A 17,580-nucleotide genomic window follows, 5' to 3' on the forward strand; every position below is an offset into this window, starting at 1 on the left:
TCTATTTAAATAGGCCTATAACATTTTTCAATGAACATTATTTGAGTTGATTGGTTTCTCTTTTTACAAACAAAAGTATAAACCAAAAACAACTTGAGAATGAATATTTTGCATATTGCTCTGGGTGTCATGTAATGTTTTGACGGCCTTTATAGGCCCCCTAATGAAATTGTCCATTTTACACTACTGCACAAGAATATATTAAATTATTATAAATCTGAAGTTTGCTCTAGATATCCATGCCATAGGTCTGATCTGTGTTCAGAGTTACTTTTATTTTTGTGATTTTTTTTGTCAACTGATTTAGAAATAGAAAATTTAATTTATACTGTGTACTATTATGGAATTATCTGCGATACAAACTGAAGTTAACCATACAGCATACTGATACTATATACTATAGATAATCACAGAGTAAATTAAAATTATTTTGAATTACTGAATGGTTTAAAATTAGTGATAGTGCTTCAGTAAATATTTTATTGGTCGGATTAAGGCCTACCAGTAAAAAGGGGAATGTGATTTTGAATAGCATAACTGCATAACAGTATTAGGCTTACTGTTTTATTAAAAGCTTATTGCAACTGAACATTGAGCAAAATAATATTTTTGTTATGAAATTTGAAAAGGTATATAAATATAACATACCATAAACTTAACACTTAAATTGTTTACCACAAGTAATTGTAGGCCTACATAGAATCACATTTTGCGATACAAAATCTTAGAAAAAATTAGGCTTGTCCATTATCCTTTTGCCAGAATACAACAGATTCTTCAGAAAATATAGTTAGTTCCCTCGCACATGATTCTTTTTCCAAGTGCTTTTTATGACAACATATGAATCTAAATTTATTTTATTCGGTAGACTGTAGGCCTATTATTTTGTTTGTAGATTTTATTTGTTTTTACAAAAAATATAGAATGTAAAAAGAACATGTGCAACTACGGACATTAATAGTACATTGATTTGATTTAAGTTAGAGCGAGAGGTCATATTATCACAAGATAAAGACGTATAGAGATCTACTTCAAAAGTTCTAGGCCTACAGTACTCAGTACTCTACATTTGAATATATCAATAATATCATACAATATATTGACATTAATGTCAATTAAGCCTAACCAATCAAATAAGAAAATATGTACTCTTACAAAATAAATTTTTTGATGATACATGTATATATTGCTGTTCTTATAATCTATTAGATCTATGTTATTATGGCTCAGTATTTATTATATTTATAGCACTCGACGATGACTCGTATCGACATCGTACTCGTAGGGCCTACTCGTAGCAGACGACGCGACGTAGACTGAGCTCTTTTTCTTCAGGAATGCTGAATTTTTTTTATCCCTCACTAGTCCAAAAAATTAAAACACCCGGCATAGGACCTACTCTGGGTACCATATCCACCACTCGGATTTTTACATTTCCTGCGAAACGTCTTCTTTAGCCGCCATGTTTAGCGACATTACAGACAAACCCCAAGATGCAGTGCACGACCTACTTTTTATGCAAATGAAGCAGTCGCCACTCTGTGTATTTTTACTCTGTGGCAACCACACTGATCCGCAGTGAATATTTGCTAGGCCGCTACAATCACTGATAAGGATGACATCGTAGACTGGACAACCTGCTCTAAATGACGTCAGGCTGGTTCCTACGTCACTGCGCTATTCTGACTTCAACAAGTCAGAAAAGGAGTGACGTAGGAGCGAGTCTGACGTATTAGAGCAGGTTATCCAGTCTAGATGACATCGATGCGGCTTAATGAGCCAGAAATATTAACTTTTTTCCTGCGACAAATTAAATTCTAAAACATTTCTTTTATGTATTGGAAAAATAAATAAAGGCATTTGACGTATTTGTAGGTAAAAATTATTTCCTATTTAGTGTAAATGGGTATTAAAATGACTAAAATGCAGCATTCTCTCCGAAGCAGTAACGTCTTATGTAAACAATGCATGCGCCATTCAGCCAATGATTGACGCCGCGTGCTGTGACAGCACGTGTTAAGGCAGTCATCTTTGACAGAGATATACTATTCAAAAAAAGTAGGGGATATTTGATTTTTTTAAGTGTTATTAAAGTCACCTAATGAAACTGACGAAGAAACAAATGACAAAATGAAATGAAGTTCACATTCATCGATTTATTCCAAATGATCGTTAGACTAAGTAAGGCACAGACTGACCATTATAAGGGTAAAATGATACCCGGGGTCAAACAGCAAAGTTACCACAGCATCACAACCAAGTCAGTAACGGGTAAATCCTCCTCTGTTTGCCAAACAAGCATTGATCCGACGTGGCATACTCCTAATGAGACGTCTAAGGTCATTTTGGTCCAGATTGTCCCATTCCTGTTGCAACGCAGCAGCAAGTTCTTGGACATTGGCAGGACGTTGTTGACGTTGACGTAACCTCTGTCCAAGCATGTCCCAGACATGCTCGATGGGGGAGAGGTCGGGACTCAGTGCTGGCCAAGGTAATGTGGTGATGTTCTGTTGTTGGAGGTAACCTGTAACGATCCTGGCCCTGTGACATCTTGCGTTGTCATCCTGGAAGATGAAACGGCGGCCATGACGTCGTGCGAACGGCACAACATGGACTGCCAAGATGTTGTCCCGGTAGTACTGGCCTGTAACACGCCCTGCAACAACATGTAAAGCCGTTCTTCCAGCAACAGTAATGCCTCCCCACACCATAACAGAACCACCCCCAAATCGATCATGTCTGATGACGTTAACGTCTTGGAAGCGCTCGTTTCGACGACGCCACACCCTCCTACGTCTGTCCAAAAAATCAACAGTGAACATTGACTCATCTGAAAACATCACATTGCTCCAGCGTCGATTATCCCAGTGTTGACGATCCCTACACCAACGACGTCTTGCCTGAATGTGATGATCTCTCAAACAAGGGATCACGCGAGGACGTCGGTCGCGAAGGTGACCCCTATGCAGTCGATTCCGAATCGTCTGGCCACTCACTCTCACACCAGTGTCTGTTTGAAGACGAGCGCTGATCTGATTTGCTGTGATGACACGATTTCTCAAGGCCAAGGTACGGATAAATCGATCCTGGGCTTGAGTTGTCGCCCTTGGTCGACCTGAGCGTGGTCTGTCCTGTACAGATTGTGTATCACGGTATCTGGACCATAGCCTGCTTATGACAGACTGAGAAACATTCATCGTCCGCGCCACAACCGCCTGTGTTGTGCCGATCTGTAGCATGCCAAGGGCACGTAACCTTTCATTTTGGGTAAGCCGACGCATATCAAAATTTGTTTTCTGGTGCGTTTGGGCGTCACATATAACTGGAAATGTTTCTTCTGTTAGGTTCTATAGTGACTTTTTTCGTAGTCATTTGCATATTTTAGTATTATGCCCCCAAAATCAAATATCCCCTACTTTTTTTGAATAGTATATAACTCTATGGTGGCAACATAGAACTAAATAATAACGTCTCTGTGGCACGTGTGCGTCTGTCTTAATCAAGGGGCACAACTCTAATCTAATACAGTAGACTTTTACATCTAGACACAATTAAAATCCTAATATCATCGAATTATATTATAACTAGACTTAATAAATGCTAATGTTAATAATTTGAGTTTATTTAAAATTGATAATTTCTTGCTACGTATTAAAAATGTTAACTTTTAGTTTAAATCAACATATAAAATAAAACCATATAGATATCAAAAAATGGTTTCTAACTTGTTCCGTTGCGGAGAAATAGATGATTTTGTACAAGTCGCTTTTCAAGGTTTTCATAAAGTCTGTCATTGAGTCGACTGGCATGGTTTCGAATCCCCGGTTGTACGTGACAAGGAGTAGGGTCGCCTGTCCCTCGTGGGTTTTCTCCGGGTCCTCCGGTTTCCTCCCACTGCTAAAGACCCCTACGCGCAAGCGAATTATTGAAATAAAATTAAACCATATGTTAGTCCCGAAATGACCTAGTTTGTGTCAAGTGGACGTTAAACCCCATTTCTCTCTCTCTCACTCTAATCGATTTTCATAAAATTCCACCCTGAATGCCTTGTGCCATTTACGATTTCATTACACAAATTCAGGATTTTCAATATCACCGGAAGTAATGTCATTTTGGCAAAAACAAATATTTGTTTGAAGAAATTATTCGTACAAAATTATGATATTTGATTTCAATGGACACAGTATGAATCGATATGATCATATAGACATCAACAAAGGTGTTTCTAGCGTCTTCCCTTGTGGAGAAATAACCAGTTTTGTCAGTATCACTTTTTAAGTTTTTTTGCATTTTAATAAGGCTTTATAAAGGGTTAATTCTGTTTAAATAAATTTTAATCAAGTTTCTGTCATGCAAAGGACAATCGAAGTGGTTATTTCTGTAAACCAATTTAAATATTTTGTTGATAACAGAAGTGATGTCATTGTGTCGAGTCTTTGTTGTATAAATGGAAATGATATTGCTGGATTTATTGGCTAATTCTGTGTACATTTTATAACACTTGTCCAATGTTCATGTTGAAATCTGTTTAACGTTTCCATCGGTATGGAAGTGACTTCAGTTCAAGGGTGGCACCAGTGAAACCTGTCATGCATCGCCGTTCTAGTTATTATTATTATGTTCAAGTCACTTCATGTGATTATGGTGTCTATTTCATACCAGATTTGATAAGTTTTTTAGCTTCTGTGGATTTGAAAGAAAATGATGGTAACTAAGTATGAATAATATATTGATGATGTGCAGACTGGTCACTTAGTTGATGAGAAATAAATTTATCCATCTGTGTCAACTGGTCACAAGTTTTATTACATTTTTAAACAAAACATTTCACTAGATATCAGCATACATTTGTATTAGCTACAAGTATATGCTCTATAAAAAGGCTAATCAAAATATTAAGGACTAGGAATGTAACATATTTATTGATTGTGGAAAATGATATAACAAAATCCAGATGTCATTGTACAAAAAACTTATTACAGTACTGCAAATGCATATTGTGTTACAAACTTACATGTCATAAAATGTAAATATAACCCACCAACCTAAAACCAGCGGTTGCCAGGCAAGATACGCCCACATTTGCAAAAGATGGAGAGAGAACAAGCTAAAAAAAAAAAGCGATCTTTCGTAAATGGATTGATTTTATATTTTAAATTTCATCAAAATCAGATAAAAATTGTGACTTCTAGAGAGTCCACAACCTTGGTTACTATTTGCTAGTGCTCCTACGACTAGTCGGATAGCCGTAAACGGTTAGAACTGGACGGTTAAACGGTTCGAATTCAACGGTACGGTTATTCGGAGATGTCCCCCATTACATGGAGTTGTGTCTGATTATATTCCTCTTTATAACAAAACTTGCCCGTGGTCATTTTGTATTTGATGTTTGAAAATCTTAGAATCTAAAAGTCGTCCTACGATGTCGACTGCTAAAAAAATAATACTATTAATAGCACTCGTCGTAGTCATACGGCAAAGTCAACGGACCTTGTTCTGACTTTAGCTATTGTTAATGCAATCTAAATACTTCTCGGCATTTCTAACTATATTAGAAACCAAGCTGATTGGGACCATGGCTGATTGGGACCAAAAATCAAAGCTGATTGGGACCACATTCCAGGCTGCTTGGGACCACCACTAGGCTGATTCGGACCACACGATAAAAAATACTAGAAACTGAGGTTTTGATATTGAATTAAGTTTAAAGGAGTTTTATCTAGGCTATAGCGTGACTATAATTATTTTCTTTTATGTAGGCCTACGTTATTTATGTTTATATTCCATTTTTTTATGTCACAGTTACTATATTAACAGAGATTATCTCATTAATCTTATGTAAATTATTATACGTTTTATGCAATTTAAACAGAGCATTTTTATTTTATTTTATAAACTTCATAGCTTGTTTCGGAATCCATTATAGCCTATATATTGTGTGTAATTATACGTAGATATACTGTTTAAACCAATTTATTGTAATTTCAATAAGTCATACAAATTTGAAAACTAATACTAGCAATACAGTAGCATAACGGAAATCCGGATATATTGTGTGTAATTATGTTATAGAAATAATGTTTAAACCATACAAATTTGAAAACTAATACCAGTAATACAGTAGCAACGGTAATCAGTTATTTCAAATATGATGTATATAAAAGCAATCAAAATGTTTATTCTACCTTGCACAGAAAAAAACAATAGATTTATAGACTCAATTTTAACACAAGTAAACAGGTAGGTGATATCTAGGAAAGTCCGAAAGTGTACTATATTACTACATGAAAATTACTTAGATCTTACTGACAGCCACAACAGGGAATTTGTGTGATTGGATCTGATTATTTATTGGATTACTAGGCTTGTCATTAATTAACAATAAATGGTGTGATAAGGGTCTTGTATAATGCTACCGGAGTTTTATACTATAAAGCGTGATTTAATTAACTTTGTTTAATGTGTATATTACTAAGAAAATTTTACACATTTGTCAACCAATTTAGTGTATTACATTCAACACTTGTCTAGATCAGGAAGGTCCTACTAAATAATAAAATATTGGTTTGTAAAGGAATTGAATCGCCACCAAATGTCTCGTTATATGAAATAAACTGATATTTACTAATTAAAATATTATACAAAGTACAATTTGTCTGACATTTTTTCAACTTCACTCATTACAAAATATCGCATTCGTTGCAGTAACTATATCTGATATGAGGCTATTTGATATTGGGTTACAATTTGATAATACTGGGTAGTATTTATTGTCATGCAAACATATTTAAAACACTCTCGTCATTGGTCTGATCATGGTCCGAATCAGCCAAGAATCTGGTCCCAATCAGCCAAGAATGTGAAGCATCTTCTCTGTGATTTAGCTCATTTGTATTGAAGCCGTCATTCACTAATTACACTATTATTTGTGACTAATTACACTATTTATTGTCATTGTTGTCTTATTATCAAAAATATGCAAACATATTTTAAATACTCGCGTCATTTAAGTAATGGTCCGAATGAGCCTTGTCGCGGTCCCAATCAGCCATAAATCTGGTCCCAGTCAGCCAAGAATCTGGTCCCAATCAGCCACAAATCTGGTCCCAGTAAGCCAGGTCCCAGTCAGCCAGGGCCCTTATTCACGGAAACTTAAACTAAGATACAATCGTAATTTCTAGCAAGAATTCTACTTTGGTTTTTAGCTAAATTAACCAATCATAAAAATTCTACTTGCAAGCGAGGAATTATTTCTTTATTGTCCAATCAATAGACGCCTTCCAATTTACTTTATTCTATTCTTAACAACAAATAACTACGGCCTTAGATTTAGACAGTTTAAATTTTCATTAAAGAATTGTACATGTCTATGAAAAAATTCCTGAAATTTTGGCGCGTGCGCACGAGTAATGACTCGCACCTCCGTAGGTAACTAACGTACGAAAATTAATTGGTGGCTAGCTTTTTTTTCGCACGTATACAGTGAATGGCCATATTGCTCAGTAATCCCAGCCAGAATTTGGCTATTTTCTAAATTTGCGTTAAAGTTTAAAATATTTGTTTTAGAACTGAAACACATTAACTATTAGTCAATCCCAACGCTAAAAACATCAACAGAATTGATTGTGTATATCTGAAATAGACCCGACCGACGCACAAAATAGTGCAATATGGCGGCCTCTATGATGAACAACTCTTGCAGATCCTGTCATTGAAGACAACGTCAATTCTATGAGTTGTAGATGTTATTTTTGGTGAAAAATCATTGGAAAAAGAGAGAACATGTTGGGACTGTACGAATTATATAGTCTTTATGGGTGCAACGGACACAATGCTGAAGATAAACCTATTGTTTACAATGTTGACCTCATGACCCATTGACGTCAATGTCATGACCTGTTATGTGTAGATCACGTGATATGGATATCATGGCTATTGACTGTGTCTGAGATACTTCTCCGCAGGTAGCGTGTCTCAGATGTTCAGAATGTCGCACCTCCTGACAAGCTCTGATTTATGTTTTAAATTGATACCATACCGTTAAACGGTTACTAACCAGTTAATATAGCTACGGCTATTCGAATAATAAAAAGTCCTAACCGTAGAAGCACTACTATTTGCGTACAAGGAGCGGCCATTTCATGAAATTCAAACTCAACCGTCATTAGGGTGTAGGCCTTACAGTGATATATTCAAACGCTTTTTAAAATTGGATAAAAAATTGTGACCTGTAGAGGGTCCATCAGCTAAAAACGTGCTTTTTGGAACAACCCGGTGTGGCAGTTTCAGATGGTTCCTGGTGTGTGATTACCGTTTGGCGCATGCGCAGTTGTAGGAGTCAACTCACACCGTTACAGTCGCGGTGTGCATTGACTCCTCGTGATAGGATTTCCCCTAAGATTTTCTTACGGTCAAATCATAGACTATTATCTACCGATATTTACAGTATTACCACCACAAGAGGATGCAAATTGGCGATCTTGATTATTATTATTTAGTATATATACCCATCCACAATGCGAACATTCTCTCTTGTATTTGGGCTGTCTACATGCAGGTTTGAATGTATGGGATGGTATAGGAGCTTTTACGCATGACGTACTTCCGGTGTCTATTTTTAGCCTGGCCTTTTTCTATCCGTATCTTAACATGGTAAATGCTAGGGAAAGCGGGGTTTTCCCTCTTTTTCTCTTTATAGAAAACGTATTCTTTAATGTCACTCTTGTTTTAAGTTGCGTGTAGCATTCGTAATAAATTACCGATTTCAAATCATGTCTAAGTTATTATTTTTTTGTTTTAATGACGATATACTGCGTTGTAGCAGACGATATATGTCAAGCTCGCACACGGCCCAGTTGACCGCAGTACGCAAAAGCATTACAAAGATGCATTGCTGTATGAAGCCGATTTATATGTTTTGTTTTAATTTTACTGCAAACAATTAATAGATAACATCTGTTTGGTTGTAAAATGCCATGAAATAGAGCACAAGAGTAAATTATAGAATGGGTAATTAGAGATGGTGACCTGTGGTTCCACAAAAGAATTATTCAAGACGATATTAAAATTTAAGCACCACCGTAGCACATCTAATAAAAAAGAGAACAAATAATAATCACAATGTATAGAATGCACCGAGAGAGAGAGAGAGAAATTGGGTTTAACGTCCACTCGACACAAACTAGGTCATTTCGGGACTAACACATGGTTTTTAATTTTATTTCAATAATTCGCTTGCGCATAGGGGTCTTTAGCAGTGGGAGGAAACCGGAGGACCCGGAGAAAACCCACGAGGTTGGACAGGCGACCCTACTCCTTGCCACGTACAACCGGGGAATCAAAACCCCGCCAGTTGACTCAATGACAGACCGTATTCAGCCATCCAACCCTCCTAGAATGCACCAAGTCCAGTTACATATTTTCATTCAACAGTTGTTCTCTGAACCAAATACTGAATTAGAAATTGATAAAATGGACACAAATGTATCGTTCTTCTTCTTGGTTGCGGCAAGATAAACTGATTGGATTAAAATTTCACTGAGTGCCAAAAGCTGAGCCAAGACGATTTATGTGACTACAATTAACAGAAAAAAACGGTTTTAAAAAATATTCACAGATTCAACTTGATCGTCGTTTTATTCTTTCTGTTTTTCATATCCCATCAATCAAGAGAAAAATTTATAAAAATGGCTGAAGTTTTACCCTGTGCACCAAACAACTATTTTATCATTGGTAAGAGCCGTCTAAATGCGGGGAAATTTACAATAGCTATTGGCTAACAGCACACATGCATAAACAATCTTATTTGCATATTGCATACTATTTATAGTATTATTAGCTGGAATTATTTTCAAGTCGACAGCCTCAAACAAAGACCAACATAGTACCGTGTTTTGTGTCGAGTACGTAGGGTCGTGGCATGCAGTGCTATAGCAGACGATATCGAGGGTTTAGAACATAATTGTGATAAGTCAATATATCAAGCATTGTGACTTATCACAATTATGTTCTAAACCCTCGATATATCAACCTCGCAAAGAACTGTCCAGTCGGCAGTTGAATGTAAATAGGATAGACCATTTTTTAAAATCTTTTGTGTTAATAGTCCCGTAATTAATATATAACATCTGTTTGACCGTAAAATGCGTAATAAACCTCACTTAATTTTAGTTCGGGCCATTGAGCACGGATCAGTCATCCACTTGTTTCAATTGCAAACGGCCAATTACGGGTCTGGTAAACTTGCCGTATCTTTCCTATATCGAAGTTTTTGTAAATATCGCTTTCTGCCATCGGTCGGTAAACCTTACGCGTATATAGAAATGGCATTCAGTTCCATTTTATGTAAAAGAAGCTTACTGTACGACGGTATTTTCACAAATAAACACACAATGGTCTATGGGTTTCAGTCTAAGAATAAGGCCAATGTCTGCGCATGACCGAAAATGACGTCAAAATGGAAACCCGTAAAAGCTCCTATAATAAATCTATATGTTAAAGAAATCGGAATAAGAAATTCCATACTTTTATATTTGTGATAAATGAAGCCACGAAATATCAAAGGCCTTAAATCTTCCTTTGGAGGTGAATTAATTGATAATTTCAAGCAAATCATCAATTTGTATGGTTTCCACTGATCGTACGTACCTGTGTAGAAAGACTAATCATTAAAAAAAAACAACGGCAACAAATCACGAACGATAGAAGTATCAATTTCAAGCCAATCAACTTAGATCTGTTGATCGTGTTACTACTGATCACTAAAACAACAGCTAACCCCGATAACAAGTATGTTTATTAATGACAAAACTCTAATCAAGTACATGATATACTTTTTCCTGTACTGACCAGTGATCAGGAACCAACTCACACCGCAGGAAGTAGATATAGTTTCGTTGTTAAGGCAAACATCAGTTTCGGACATGCACAAGTGCCCAGGAGAAAACACACACCAGGAGTCAACTCAAACTATCACACCGGGGCCATAATCCAGGAAGTTACAGTCCAATAGGATATAATCTTACATTTCAAGTTTCATCGAAGTCGGATAAAAATTGTGAATTCTAGAGTGTCTACGACTTTGCTATTTTGTCCGGCAGTTTAGGTCAGATTTTTACAAGGGTTCACAAACTTGATATGCCATATTTTTACACTATTTGCGTACAAGGGGCGGCTATTTTGTCACTTATGGCCCTTGTTTCACTTTGTTGAACCTTGTGAACGCTACTACGCAAAAAGTTATCAACTGATCTTTGTGAAATTTATATGCATTATTTAAATTAGTGAAAGGAAGAAGCCTATTAAATTTCAGCAATTTCAGTTTATTACATCTAGAGTTATGGCCCTTGTTTCACTTTGTTGCACCTTGTGAATGCTCTAACATCTAAAGTTATCTGCCGATCTGTATGACATTTATATGCATCAATTAAATTAGTAAAAAGAAGAATCCTATTAAATTTCAGCAATTTCTGTTTATTACGCCCAGAGATATGGCCCTTGTTTCACTTTATTGAACCCTGTGAACGCTCCAACACCAAAAGTGAGATGAGAAGTCTTTTTAATTTCAATAATTTCTGTTGATTAAGTCTAGAGTTTTGGCCCTTGTTTCACTTTGTTAAACCTTGTGAACGCTATTACGCCGAAAGTTATCACCCGATCTTTGTGAAATGTATATGCATGATTTAAATCAGTGAAACGAAGAAGCCTATTGAATTTCAGCAATTTCTGTCAATTACTTCTAGAGTTATGGCCTTTGTTTCAATTTGTTGCACCTTGGGAACGCTCTAACATCAAAAGTTATCTGCCAATCAGTATGAAATTTATATGCGTCATTTAAATTATAAAGAGAAGAATCCTATTGAATTTCAGCAATTTCCGTTTATTACTTCTAGAGTTATGGCCCTTGTTGCACTTTGTGAACGCTCTAACCTCAAAAGTTATCTGCCGATCTGTATGAAATTTATATGTGCCATTTAAGTTAGTAAAAAGAAGAATCCTATTGAATTTCAGCAATTTCCATCAATTATGGTCCTTGTTTTACTTAGTGAACCTTGTGAACGTTTGAATGACAAAAGTGATTATCCGATCTAAATGAAATTTATATGTATTATTTAAATTCGTAAAACAAAAAATCCTGTCAAATTTCAACTATTTCTGTAAACTACTTCCAGAGTATGCATTATTTAACCCGTTAAGTGCGTAAGTCGTTATATAACATCCTGGACAACTGCCACTCACTGTGTGCAGGGCGTAATATAACGCCTTGGAGGTATTTTCCCCAACCTATTCTTAGAACATAGTCATGGGGGAATCCCTTGGGAATCAGGGGCCATAATTCAGGAAGTTACGATCCAATATGTGCAAATATCGAAAGGAACCAAGACCTTTGGGTTATAAACATGCATTTCAAGTTTCATCAAAATCAGATGACAATTTCTATGAAGTTTTGATTCGTTACATGCCAATATTGAAAGGAACTGAGATCTTTTGGAGATAAACCTATATCTCAAGTTTCGTCAAATGTGGACGGACGGACGGACAGGCGCAACAACAAAGTATGTCCACATGAAAAGGTGAGCGTATAAAAAGGAAACAAATGGAAGTCTCAGTCAAATGATACAGTACGTAATGCATCTTCTTCAAATATTTCTAATGTTGCTACAGCCCCATCATTAAATTTAAAAGACAGTCCACCATCTATAACCAATGAAGAATCCCACATTCGTGAACGAATTATTATTCTGTAATAAATATATGATAAATACAATATACATGTATCCTTTATATAACAACAATGTTGTTAATCTCTGATTTACTTGTTGATGTGAGAATTCAAAGTTGGATGATATACAGAGGATATAAACTTATGATATATAATCTATTTATACCTTTTAGCAAAATCCCTCGGTTTGTCAACTTTATAGACAGCTGTAAAATAAATGAAAAAATACACAAAATAATATAATGTCATCTTGATGGGAAATTAAAAATTTTAAAAATACAGCCAAAATCATCACTAATTTAGTACTCAACTGACTTATTTAATCAATAGAAAAAACTTGGAAATGTTTGTAAAAGATATCTCTGATAAGAGTAAAAAAATTTAATAGTAATTACAATTTTCCACGCAACGAAAACGTGTCACTGATTTGACTGCAAATGCCAGCGAGAAACATATGGTAGCTGAAATGTGATGTCTGAAATAATTGTAGGCTGGACATTTACCAACAAAGAAAATCAACAACAACAATCCATAAGAACTTTACTTGAAAGAAAAGTAGGCACAAGCAGTAAACCAGCGGCTGCCATGCAGGATACGCCCACATTTTGCAAGAGATGGATAGAGAACAAGCTAAAAATAAATACGATTTATTGTACAATGCAGAAAGTTATGGCCTGAAATGTGAAAATATCAAAAGGGACTGAGATCTTTGGGATATAAAGATAAGTTTCATCAAAATCGGATAAAAATTGTGACCTCTAGAGGGTCTACAAGCTTCGTATTACACACTTCTACACAATTTACGTACAAAGAGCGGCCATTTTGTCGGGCAGTTTCATTCCGATTTTTCCGTAATTCAAATTCAACCTTTATTATGGGTGAATGATGATGTATTTAAACGGTTTTTAAAATCGGAAAAAAATTGTGACCTCTAGAGAAAATCAAGATAAAAATGCGACTTTTCGAACACTCAGGGGACATACTCCAGGAAATAAAGTTCGTGTATCCACAGGCCCGGCGGAGTGGGGGGGCTAGGGGATGCTTTAGCCCCCCCAATAATTTGGCGGCAAGTACTCTTTTCTCCAGGTTATTGCGGCCCCTGGACCCACGCTTATAAGGACCTAGGATGGAAGCCCCCCCAATCAAGAATTGCTTCTGCCGGCCCTGATCCAAGATTATCAAAAGGAACCAAGATCTTAGTGTGTAATGGTGATATATTCACACGTTTCTTTTTTAAATCGGATAAAAATAATGATCTCTACGGGGTCTACAAGCTAAAAACGTGATTTTTTGTTCAATCAAGGGCCATAATTCAGGAAGTTACGATCCGATATGCGCGAATATCGAAAGGAACCAATATCTTTGGGTTATAAACATGTATTTCAAGTTTCATCGAAATTGGATCAAAATTGTAACCTCTAGAGGGTTCACAACCTTGATTTACCAGATGTTTACACTACTTGCGTACGAGGGGCAGTCATTTTGTCCGGCAGTTTTGGCCCGATTTTCACGAAATTCAAACTCAACAAACATTTCGATGTAACGGTGATATATTCGAACGTTTTTTTAAATCGGATAATAATTGTGACCTCTAAAAGGACCACAAGCTACAAATGCGATTTTTCGTACAGAGGCCATAATTCAGGAAGTTACGATCCGATATGCACGAATATTAAAAGGAACTGAGATCATTGGGTTATAAACTTGCATTTCAAGTTTCATCAAAATCATATCAAAATTGTGGCCTTTAGAGGGTCCACAACTTTGTCCTGCAGTTTTGGTCCGATTTTCCTGAAATGTTTTTTTTAAATCGGATAATAATTGTGACCTCTAGAGGAACCACAAGCTAAAAATGCAATTTTTCGTACAATCAGGGACTATAATTCAGGAAGTTACGATCCGATATGCAAGAATATCGAAAGGAAACAAGATATTTGGGTTATAAACATGCATTTCAAGTTTCATCAAAATCAGATGAAAATTGTGACCTCCAAAGGGTCCACAATCCTGATACACAATATTTTGACAATATTTGCGAACAAGGGGTGGACATTTTTACGAAATTCAAACTCAACCATCCTTAGGGTGTAACAGTGATATATTAACACGTTTTTTTTAAATCGGATAAAAATTGTGACCTCTACAGTGTTGACAAGCTAAAAACATGATTTTTAGTGTGAAGCATTGGTGTCATGGTAGGATGAATTTCATCATTCCCTAACATGATGCTGTTTAGGATGAATTTAATCATTCCCTAACATGCTGTTTCAGTAATCTACTTTTGACAAGAGGGTCTTAAAAAACATATTTCACATAATATTAGACTTTACCATGTTGGTTTTTTTTTTATATAAATTTTTTTTTACCATTTACAACGGGATCACGAATTGTATAAGCCATATATGGTTCACTGGAATCAAAACGTAAAGAGTTGTTGAAAGTCTGAGTTATTTTTTCTAACGTTTCATTATCTTCAACTGGAAACTGTTGACCTGTCAATTCACTACCTTTAAATAAAATATTAAATATACATACAAGTGGGCCAGTGGGGGATGTAGATGCTGTGAATATGGGGGGAGGGGTGTCCAACTCTAGGGCACCATCCACAATCCCACCCCACAACAAAATGCTGGCTATAACACTAAGCGACCAGTAAAGAGAGAGAGAGAGAAATGGGGTTTAACGTCCACTCGACACAAACTAGGTCATTTCGGGACTAACATATGGTTTAATTTTATTTCAAATATTTGCTTGCGCGTAGGGTTCTTTAGCAGTGGGAGGAAACCGGAGGACCCGGAGAAAACCCACGAGATTGGACAGGCAACCCTACTCCTTGTCACGTACAACCGGGGATTCGAAACCACGCCAGTCGACTCAATGACAGCCATCCAACCCCCCAACCCAGTAGAACATAGATCGTATTGCCTATGGGTTATTCCATGTCAAGTGGGTCAATTTTTAGAAATTTGGCAAATTGACCCCCTCGAAAAAATCTGGAAAAAAATATATGTATATGTACATGTAAAGATCGGTTGCCATGCAACGAAACATATGCCCACAACAGCTAAATCATCTGACAGGTCAACAAGGGTTGTCGCATATTTATTCTTTTGTAGGTAATTGGGGGCCTTTACAAGACATTTCCATACAGATCAGATTATAATTTTTGCCGTTTGAGGATTCACAAGGTTCTACAAACTGAAAAGGGTCTCAACTCTGGAAGTAATCTACAGAAATTGTTGAAATTTGACAGGCTTTTTCGTTTTACTAATTTAAATAATGCATATAAATTTCATACAGATCAGATGATCACTTTTGTCATTCAAACATTCACAAGGTTCACAACCGCCATAATTCTAGAAATTATTGACAGAAATTGCTGAAATTCAATAGACCTCGGTTTCACAAATTTAAATGATGCATATAAATTTCATACATATCGGATGATAACTTTCATCAATCGAGCATTAACAAGGTTGAAAAAAGTTAAACAAGGGCCATAACTCTAGAAGTAATTATTGTAAATTGCTGAAATTCAATAGGCTCCCTGGTTTCAATAATTTAAGATACAGTTCCTCCCAAATTTTTGGGACCGAAATCGCCGCGACTGGGTAAAAAAAAACTCTCGGAATTCTCTTAGATTTCACTTGATTCCGCGTAGATTTTTCTCTAAGATTCTCTAGGAATTCACCGTGTTTCTCTAGGAATTTACCGTGTTTCTCTAGGAATTCACCGTGTTTCATGCTTTCGTTTCGTGCTTCCCGCAAGGAATTCACGAGCCTACCTTAAGCTAGGGTCGAACTAATATTGTCTATAATAAATTAAAGGAGTTGTAATATAGTAATGCTCCCGGGAAACGTGTACATGTATAATGTACAGGCAGGTTTGAATAACATATGAGTAAGGTAATCTCGGGAAGACATTTACCAGCATTCTGTATCGGTTAGGATTTTTTCCCAAACGCACTTTAGGTAGCACGTCATTTCGGTCCCGCGTCATTTCGGACTCAACACAAACGTCGTTTCGGACTCAGTCTGGCGACTTTTCGGACTTACTCGGCGACTTTTCGGACTCGGACTGGCGACGTTTTCGGACTCAATAAAATCTGAAAAATTCTATGAACTTGAAGTAAAACCAATATTACTTGCCTTTTGTGTTTTATTTTATTTATAACTGATTGGCGCCCATCACAATAATAAAGAAATTAATACTAGCCTTTTGTGTTTTATTTATCCCATACAGACCATACGCAATTGAACTTGAAGTAAAACCAATATTATTGTTTTATTTAACTGATCAGTGATTATTGCATTTAATCTGTATTTTGATGGGTAAGTCTAGATTATTTACGATAATTGATCGCCAAAACACCGCTACTTACCTTTTGTTGATTAGTGAAACCAAGCCGAGATTCTTTAATCTGTATCTGTATTGATCGGTGATTTTTGTATTTAATCTAGTGATTAGTGAAACCATTGTTGTATAAGAAATAAAAACACTGTAACTTGTATTTAATCTGGTGTTGATTATTGAAACCAAGCTGAGATTATTGATAGCCCAAGCCCACGACAAGAAGGCCTCCGGTGTGATGCTTGTGATTTATGGCAAGATCGTACCTGTGATTCCGGTACTTAATGAATTTTTCTTTTATTGTTATTATTAATACGCATCACTCGAGATAAGTATCGGAGTTTAAACCGTAATAGAGCTGACTTCGAATGGAATGTGTGAAAAAAAAGTGTATTTTATAAGATAAATGAATACCCGACTGAAGCTATTATTTCATCAAATAAATATTCCCGTTGTTATTAATGTATGGTCTGTATGGGATAAATAACATGCGTAAAGCTGGTCGTGCA

At 36.1% G+C, this 17,580-nt stretch overlaps 1 protein-coding gene across 2 annotated transcripts in view; it reads right to left on the reverse strand.

Moving 5' to 3' along the window:
• Nucleotides 1-4,900: 4,900 nt before the first annotated feature.
• LOC126817210 (NAD kinase 2, mitochondrial-like) overlaps nucleotides 4,901-17,580 on the reverse strand; it is a 199,450-nt gene continuing 186,770 nt past the window's right edge. For both annotated transcript variants that reach the window (XM_056100100.1, XM_056100099.1), the window contains 3 exons: nucleotides 15,088-15,228; nucleotides 12,888-12,927; nucleotides 4,901-12,740 (listed from right to left, as the gene is read on the reverse strand). In XM_056100100.1, coding sequence (XP_055956075.1) covers nucleotides 12,605-12,740; nucleotides 12,888-12,927; nucleotides 15,088-15,228 — 317 coding nt within the window. In that variant the 3' untranslated portion in view covers nucleotides 4,901-12,604. The remainder of the gene's footprint in view (nucleotides 12,741-12,887; nucleotides 12,928-15,087; nucleotides 15,229-17,580) is intronic.

The sequence above is a fragment of the Patella vulgata genome, chromosome 4, assembly GCF_932274485.2.
Source record: "Patella vulgata chromosome 4, xgPatVulg1.2, whole genome shotgun sequence".
NCBI classification, from domain to species: Eukaryota; Metazoa; Mollusca; class Gastropoda; family Patellidae; genus Patella; species Patella vulgata.